The 9415-nt window shown below is 41.0% G+C and overlaps 1 protein-coding gene across 1 annotated transcript in view; it reads right to left on the bottom strand.

Moving 5' to 3' along the window:
• frmpd4 (FERM and PDZ domain containing 4) overlaps positions 1–7265 on the bottom strand; it is a gene marked incomplete in the record, with an annotated part of 25150 nt that extends 17885 nt beyond the window's left edge. The window contains 1 exon segment of the mRNA XM_035677060.1: positions 7166–7265. Coding sequence (XP_035532953.1) covers positions 7166–7206 — 41 coding nt within the window.
• Positions 7266–9415: the final 2150 nt, after the last annotated feature.

Genomic DNA, 9415 nt, shown 5'->3' with positions numbered 1-9415 from the left:
CCTTTGCACGGGCCGTACATCGGTCTCGTGCGGCCGTTCCAGTTAAGCAGGATCTGCCTCACCGGGATCTTATCTAGTTTCGGGCCGCAAATCAAGAGTGTGTCGGATCAGCGCACGGCAGTTATGCCGTTGAAACATGCGGATTGAATAGAAGCATAACGAGTGCCAGTCATCGGGGCGCGTGAACGGTCGGACTCGGAAGCCATTCAGTCCCAGGTGCATAACGAGGAATGCGTTGCTCGTTTCCCAGCGTGGACCTACAACAATGTTCCATAGCCACAGTGGTCCTCGAGGCGTGCCAAGCTACCAAAATCAGAATTAATTACTTTAAGTCGGGACACACAGGCGGAGTCTGTCAATGCGGCTCTACTCTCTCGTGCTTTGAGAGGGCATGAAATTGGTTTACTTTCAGATGTGCAGCCACACTGTTTTATAAAAAGAGAGAGGGCCCAGAGCGCAATTTTCTTATAAAATGTGGTTATTTTGGTTTACATAGGAAGAACATCTTGATAAACTTTTACTCAGAGAATACAAGCTTAACCATCTTTTCACAAAACAAGTAAGATTGTAGTTTCCGGTATTGTATGAAACCGACACGCTGCCTGTCTAAATGCTCAATTTTGGCTGACCGATTTGTACAGGACCAATAAACGCACAACTTCTGCCACTGGTTAGGTTTTCCCTGACAGACGGTCGGGGCAGACGTGGACGCGGTATTCAGAACAAACAGGAGTAATTGGGTTAACAAACGCTGTTCACGTCCCTGTCCTTTTTGTCTGTACCCGGCGCCCCCCCAATCGTCTTCTCTTTATCTCTGTCTTTGTGTCTGCACACTGGTGATGCTATGAAAGCGGTGGCAGTAAGTTATGTCACTTCAAAGGCTTGTCTGCCGTGTAACAGGGCTCTTCGCATTCATTATTCAAAGCTCCTCTTTCTTTCCCTCTAAATGTTTCCCCAGTTACTGTACCGACGATAATAAATTGTGTGCAGCGTGCTTGTATCTGTGTGAGAACGTGTGCTAGTGTGGGTGTGCCCATGAACAAGTCTGTCTGGGCGCACATGCCCATTTCATGAGATATGAATAAAATATGGTCAACACACAGTATAAGCTGAGAGACAGAAAAATATTGTAAAGCTATTCAGTGCAAGAGTTAGGTGCTACAAAATAACGCAACCTAAGCTAAGCTGAGTATATTCCGGGTTCACTTTAGTTGATTAACAAAACACACCTAAGTGCTTAGGATGCATTAAATCATGATTAATTCATAAAAGTACATATACTGTGCTGCTGAAAATCGTGTTTCTCTTTCTACTTTTCTATTCTTTTTATTTTTGGAGTTGGGCTCTGAACACAGGAAGCAGTGCGATTTCTTTCCCAATACAGTGTTTGGGGGATATTAGTGTTTCCACATGGATATGGATTTATTTGACCCACAGTACATTAGCTTGGAGCAGGCCTCGATGGTGTATATTTAGAACACATTTCCTGCAGCACAAATGATGTGTGTGGACACAACTGGCTACTGTCTGACACTGCTAGAGCCATGTTCACCTCATTGATGAGTCCTACTTGTTACCTTCCATTTCAGCCTTTGGGATAAAGCTAACAGCCATGTTAACACGAGCAGCGTTTGATGTTGCAGATTTACACATTTTATTCAAGAATTGTAACATATAAAAAAGGTCAAAGAACTGTAGCGTGTGAATAATATTTTATAATGATAGTATTTTTGCAGGATTACACCTTTAGCGTTGATATGTTTGACATTTCTCCAAAGGTCTACAGCATAATAAAGCATGTTGTACTTACATTTTGAGACGCTGTGCCTTCAACATATGTTTCTGAACTGACAAATTGTTCCACAAAATCCATTTTCTGTCTCTCAGCCACAATGCCTCTGTATTAACGGCACAGACATAGATACTGTGATCTTTGATTTCTTTTGTCTGCAGGCGGGAGGTGCATTATGCCATTGAGTCGTAGCACTCCGGCTTACAGAGAGGCTGAAAAAAGGTCCACCCGCTGGTGGACAGTGAAACTGATCTTTCTCAGCCAGCATTAATAAATGATGCCTGCACAGTCACATTGGACTAAGTAATCGAGCGCCAAGTGGGCAAGTCATGCTGCACAATTCATGAACAGGTTACCCAAGAGTCAGAGGGAGGACAATTAGAACAAGAAGTTGGAAGTGAATGTATGTTCCCAAAGGAATTCTCTAAGGACAAATTTCACAAAAAATTTCAAATGCATGGTGCCTTTTATGTGCATCTCTTGAGTTTGTTTACTAAAAGTAGCATAAACTAATATTTAACAGACATTGACAACAAAAAGAAAAATGACTTATAGTTAAAAAATCAATGAAGTACATTGCAACTATATTGAAGGTCTAAGCCTTTGCTACCACAGCGACTAACATCAGGGTTGGCAGGCATCTAAACTGGAAGACTACGACACAATTTTATTCAAAGACGTAATTTTGTGCATCTATCTTGACATCTTTATTAAGAGGAACAGTTGTGATAGTCTGTCATCCAAATGTACCATTTATAATTTGGAAGGCATTAGTTTAATTGTCCCGTCTGAGGGATGGGGAAAAGATCACTTTTCAGCTCTTGATAAAAACTGCATGAACAATGTGATCCTTGCTTTATCACAGTAGTTCACTTTCGCTTCCATCTCTCTGAATACAAGCTAGTTGAGAAGAACCATTCGGGTGTGTTGTCATGAAGGCTGAAATCCTGTTAATGTAGGGAGTAACAATGCATTATAGACAAGCCACAGCTAGGAAAAGCACATTCCAACACAGACACTCAAGTTAGTTTGAATTATTTACATCAACAATCTCCATGAGGGTTGGCTATATGAAACCACACTCTGGTGCCACATACCTGCCATTATGCATATTGAGAATTAAAGAAAGTTATTTTGTCTAAGAAGTGTTCGCGTCAATAACTCACATTTGCACATGCTAGAAAATAATGTCATAACATTTACATGCTCATTGCTAGAGGAGCAAATTGCTTCTTATGGCTTTCCCAGCATGCCATAAGTGAGAGAAAAGGAAGTATCTTAGAGAGGTCTAGAGAGGCATATCAATCTCAATTGTCCTTTACATATGACATCATCAATTAAGCATCACATTATTCTCCTCCAGTGCAGCCAGTTTGGTGTGTGTGACTGAATGTAGGGATCCAGTCTCAAAGGATCAACTGTATTAGCAAGCTATTTCCTTATGTTTGAGCAACATTCGGCACAGTTTCTGCTGCATAAATACACATGAAGACGCACACTTAACACAATCACACCGGCACAACTACATTACCAGTAGATATTTATACCACTGCATGCTCTAGACCTGAACTCACCTACACTCCACTGTCTACGTTATTACCAATCACTGAACACATACCAAACTCTTTACAAAGTCTAGTAAAAATAAAAGGTATTTCTTCATTCTCCTAGAGTGACAGGAAGTGAAGTGGTACAAGTATGGCTTGAGATACACGGTGAAGAGGCAGCGATGATGCTTTCTCTGTGTTCTTGAATTAAACAGAGACACTTACAGTATGCAGAGCTAGACTGCTAATGTGATTCTGTTTGGATATGAAATCTGTGGAGAGACAGATGAGATGACCATCTCTTGGGAGGAGGCCCGGGGAGTGGAGCAGAGAAGTGGCTCAGACAGAGAGGAACCTCTGTGATTAAAGGCCTTATTCCTCTCCTTGTGTTAGACAGCCTCTATCCTGTTGAGGGCACAAACGCACTGGCTTTTGTTTCTGAAAACATCTGCCCTCTGCATGACTCCCTCCAATCACCACGTTGGCTCTAATTCTTTGGTCAATATGGCAGCACAATGGAACATAGTCCAATATGCTATTTATATATTCCGCTGTTAAAGTAAAAGCTATCAGTGATTTCAAAAATATTGCTGACCATGTAGTTACACGTAATTGCTCGATTTCATGCCGCTGTTCGCGCCCATTCTGCAAATTATACATCACTGTTTTTTTTTGTCCACTTTATGTTGTTTATTTGACATCAAATAAGAAGAGACAGTCTTTTCCTGATATGCATGAAACCACTTTCATATGAAGCAAACAATGACAAAATTACATCAGCACATCATACAGCCTGTGTGACTGGAATTTTAGATATTATGCAGTAATATTTATATTACATCTACACAATAACGCTCACTTCAGAATAAGAGTGTCTATTTCCCTCTGCTATTCCAACTGAATATTGTATTTCTGTGTTTGTCTTTGGAAGCACTGATATTGTTGCCATGGGAAACCGCACTATCCTGAGCAGCTCTCTGGTGCCTCTATATAGAAAGGTTTTTGGTTAGTTAATCTCCTCTGGGTGGGAATAAAACTGCATCTGGGAAACAGCCCACCCACTACGATCCTCCTGCTATTTTACTGTGAGTAAGTGAGTCTCTAGTTTACCTGTTAAACAGCAAAAAAAAAGCCATGATCTTACAACAAAGCTGTGTCTTGAAACCTGGATAGATAGTCTGCTGCAACACTTACAACATAGGACTTGCACATCATGCACACAGAGAACACTTCCCTCATTAGACCACATGATAATTTCATATCCAGTTGCAAAAAGATAGACACAAGAATAACAAAAGATCTGTGTGAAAAGACATCTGTGCTTTCATTATTATTTCGTTATGCATTTTCCCATGGCCTTCTTTTCTCCAACGTGCTCTCTGAAACATTAACCAAATATAGTGATGAACTTAGCCTGTGGGTAACTAGACTTGGATTCTCCTGCACCTCATTGTGCTACTCACTGCTTTTATGCTAAAAGCACTAAAGGACAGAACAAAATAAATGGTTGCCTGAGACCTCGTCTACCAGCCAGCTGGCTCCCATTTCTGACCCTGAGCCATTTCTGATCTACTCTTCTCCGAGAGCTTCTGATGTGAATAGCTACAAATGACAGATCTTTTGGTCTTTGTGTACTCTGATGAACATTTAGGCTAATCAATTTGTGTCCAGACCAGTGATTTCCTGTGTAAAAAGTTTGCAGTCAAAACATGGCGAACAATGGCTCAATTAATAATAGATTTTTTAAGAAACACGGCCAGAAATGAAGTCACGCAGTCCAAATAAATTGGCTTTAACTGTTCTTACATATTATCTCACCAACACAGTCCGGAAAAAAATATTTTCACTAAACTTTTCTGAATACACTAATAGGATATATGAGGATTACTAAAAATAGTTGTATATCATCATACAATAAAACATAATCTCAACCTTTTTTTAATGCAAGCAATGGAAGCATGCTCAGTTATCACCTACAAATACACACATTTCAGCAACCCTGTTGAGTCACAATCACAGTGATTGAGAGATAATTGACACTTTCTACATTAATATCTGAAGTTCATGCTCATTATCTCCACAGTGCTTATGCCGACATTTAAAACACCCACAGGATGCCCTTCCAGCTAACTTAACCAAAGTTCTACATGGAAAGAACAAAACAGATCAGCTTAGACTACGTTGGTCAAATGGCTCTAACTTGCTTTATAGACACAGCAAGACAGAGTGAGAGAGTTAGTTATCTTTCAGTTAAAGAACATCAAACATGTTTGCTAGATTTAAACACAGCAAAGAATAAAGAGAATGAAAGCAAGCGCATGCTTTTGTTCTGACAGTAGATACATCTGGGGGCGTTGCGAGGCAAGAGGAAGAGACAATGAGGGGAAATGTTCCCTTTCTTGTAGATCTCTAAATACATGCAGTGGGTTTCTATGTAAAATCAACCTTAGCAAAACAGCACCCTGCTGACTTAAATTCTTGCTGGCAGAAGAGGGGGAGAAAACCAAAAAAACCCGCCAGTGTAGCAGTGGTAACTCATAATCAGGATAGCATTGTGTGGCATTATTAACTGTGACAGGATGCAGTGACGGTGGTGGTCCACTGGGAGACGCATCATAAATGCTGCCACGGAGGGATACTAACTGGAAAACAACGGTCCTATCATCTGATGGAAAATCCTTGCAACTTGCCTGCTTCCCTGTAGGAATGTTAAAAAAAGAAGCTGTGATTTGCATACACCAGAAAAAAACACTGAGGTTCAATATTATTCTTCATAGTCATAGTGTATTGCTGTATTTTTTCCTTCAACATATTTTTTCTGTCTATTTAAAAAGAACTAATGAAAAAAATGCCAGTGAAGTCTGTTGATGACTCATAAGTGAAATGAAATGCACCGAATGGGCTCTCTTGTGACACATTCAGCTTCTGATTTAATATTTCACATTTATGATCAGCTGTTCCCACCGCTAGTGGTCTGTAGTGTTTTTGGTGGAGCCAAATCCCCTAGGAGGATTACTGTCCACTGGGGCAGATCAACTCAATCTAGCAGACCCATGGGTGCATAAGGTGAGGTGTTAGACCAGGCAATGAATGAATCTGTCAGGATGGTTTGACGTATACTTCACATATCACATACTTGTCATGACTTCTTGGAATAAACAAACAAACCCCATTTTAAGTTCTGACTCAGACATTAACTGTTGCCAAATGAAGAAAAAAAGAAAATGAAAACTACGTATAATGTGTTGGTTCTTTTCCTATTTTATGTTTTTATTGTGAAACAGCAAGGTTTCAACTGCATCAATTATAAGTGTCCATCCTGTTCTGACCACTGATATTTAGTCCTTCTAAGGACTAATTTTTTATTCAAGATTTGTTTATATTATACCAAACATGACTTACAACTCTAGCAACTGTGCACTGATAGTCATTATAGCCCTTTAACTGAAGTGATTTTAAAATCTGAAACAAATGCAGTTCATTTTCCAGAACATGTATGCTTTCATGAACACATAAAGCAACAAATCTTAACCACTGTCTGCGGTATAAGAAATTTTACGAACTTGGATACAGACAGTTCAGATACACGAACCGCATCAGCTTCTGCATCCACCCCCACTCCCATCTACCTCACTTGCTCATTCGTTTCACATCATACATGACTGCACAACTTGCTCTCTTGAGCAATCAATAACTCTGCATTTTTAATAACCCAGTTCCACATGTGATTCCTGTGTCACTCTCTAAAGGGTGTCTATATGAACGTACAGAATGAACAGGCACATGCACAGACAGGCAAATACACAGCGGCATCCATCGGACTCACCCAGACAGCTTTGGCATCTTCACAAAGCTGAACACATCCATGTGTGCTGCAGACTGCAGTCAATGCTACAAATTTACTATGTACTTCACTCCGGCTCCATTGTCCCACACTGTCTTTGGCAGCGAGGAATAAATAATTTAGAAAAAAAAGTGGAGCTTCCACAAGTCAGGTGGAGAGATTAGTCCTGTTGTCTGGGCTTCTGCATGGCTGAGTGATTGCTGTGTCCTCGCCTCAGCAGCGCAAATCCACAGCCCATGGAAAAGGATCTGGCAGAGCAGCTTCCCCTGGTTACATCCTTCAAAGCATGCCTCTGTTAGCTGCGTTAAGCCACCTTCATTTAATTTCCATCGCGGTGGAATGATGTGCGGGAGCCGCACAGTAACAACAGCTTTGGAGAGAGGCAGAAAGAGCCAGAGCCAGGGGCAGAGGGAGAGAGGGAGAGAGGGAGGGAAGGGGGTGGCGGTGGCAGTGGTGGTGGTGGTGGTGGGAGATGAGAGTGGAAGAGAGAGGAATGTGAGAGAATGTTGTATGGTAGCAAGGGCCACAAGAATTACTACTAAAGGATGCGGCCAGCTTTCGAGAATTCCCCAAAGACTGGCCCTCATCAATCCTCAACCATGTGGCTTGTTTGCGGAAAGCAGGGAAAGGTTGAAAAGGAAGAGAGAGATGAACTGACGGGGACACACTGCATGATGTGCACATAATGTGAGTGCAAACGCAGGAGCACTGAGAGCAGCTGGAGAGACAGGAGGACCTAATGTGTCCCCCTCCCCAGCTGAGGTCTCTGCCTCACAGCTGCACATTAGGATGCCCATACTGTACACTGCATTTGTTTTGACCTTTCAAAACAGTTCAGCTGCTAAATGCTTTCTCTCAATGAGGCCATTCATGAGAGGCCTTCAAACATTTTAGCAATCCACGCTAACACAAACAAACACAGAGCTGACAAAATGGGCTCAAAAGAAGATCAGAATTGTTAGATCACCATATGCAGAATAAATTCAACAGGAGAGAATAAGACGGTTTTGTGTGATTAATAAATGCCAAGAGGGAAGAAGATTAGGGCTATTGTGATTCACAATGCTCCAAGTAGTCGGCAGCATGTTAACAGATTCTTCAAGCATCTAATTTCCTCTGTGATATTTCTTTAGATCGAAATGAATCTCCATATATTTTCATATCTCGGTCCATCTAGTTCAAGATGTAGGGCAATATCAATGTGTTTGGAGCTCTATTTCACGTCGAGTTCCATATGCAGATAAACTGATAAATGAGCAGCAGGGGCCTGAAATTTTAAAACCAGATAGAATTTGGCAAGGGATAGCATCACATTTCAGACCCGTCTTCGGATGAAGAATCACCACGCGTCTATTATCCCAAAGAGGAAGAATCACCCTTCATAAATCAAACACCACAGACGAGGCACCTCTGTCGAAAACCACCAAGAGCCAATTAGCCTCGTCTCTGATCCAAGGAGGCTTGATACTTTTTCATGTGTCTCAGACAGTTTTGATAAAAAAGTAACTTCTCACAGAAATACAGACAATTTTCAGATCTGTAGCAGGGAAACACATGGTTAGACCAAACTAAGATCAAATATATTCTATAAAAGGCATCTGCTCCACTTTGAATACAGCTATTTACTGCCATCAATAGGTATAGCTCAAAAAGTCAACAGACTGTGGAAACACAACACTCTTCATTTGCACAGTATTGTCAATTTTAAAGGGTAAAAGGAGACACTCCCCTAATTATATTCAGGTGAAATCTCTGCTGGGACCTTGACAGAATAATAAACACGTTAATCAATAAAAAATGTCAGGTAGTAATGGATAAATAAACACAAATACGCAGAATACAAATACTAGTTGAGGAATTTCAAGCTACGATTTGTTACTGCTACTATCACAGTCGAGTAGAAACCATCCTATATTAAAGTGCCACAACTTGTAAGGCTCTGCGGGGTGAGTCAATGTGCCTTTGCTGAGAGTGATACATGCAATAAAGAATGTTGTCACTTTCACTCAGGCTCAGATTTGTTTGCTGCCACAGATGCATGCAACTAGATGGGCAAAAAGGTGAACCTGCGGATTCTCCCAGACAGATTTGAATATTTACTTAGAATCTCTGAATCTGTGAAGAGAGTTGATCCAATTGTTTAAAAAGAAGTGTGCCATTATGTCAATCGCATTCAGAAACAGTTTAGCTGACGATACATCTCTAGAAGGGAACAGGCAGTCTTTTTTCTGG

This window comes from Morone saxatilis, unplaced genomic scaffold (assembly GCF_004916995.1).
Source record: "Morone saxatilis isolate NCDOM2014 unplaced genomic scaffold, NCSU_SB_2.0 Contig5, whole genome shotgun sequence".
NCBI classification, from domain to species: domain Eukaryota; kingdom Metazoa; phylum Chordata; class Actinopteri; family Moronidae; genus Morone; species Morone saxatilis.
This window is presented reverse-complemented; position numbering and strand designations above follow the sequence as displayed.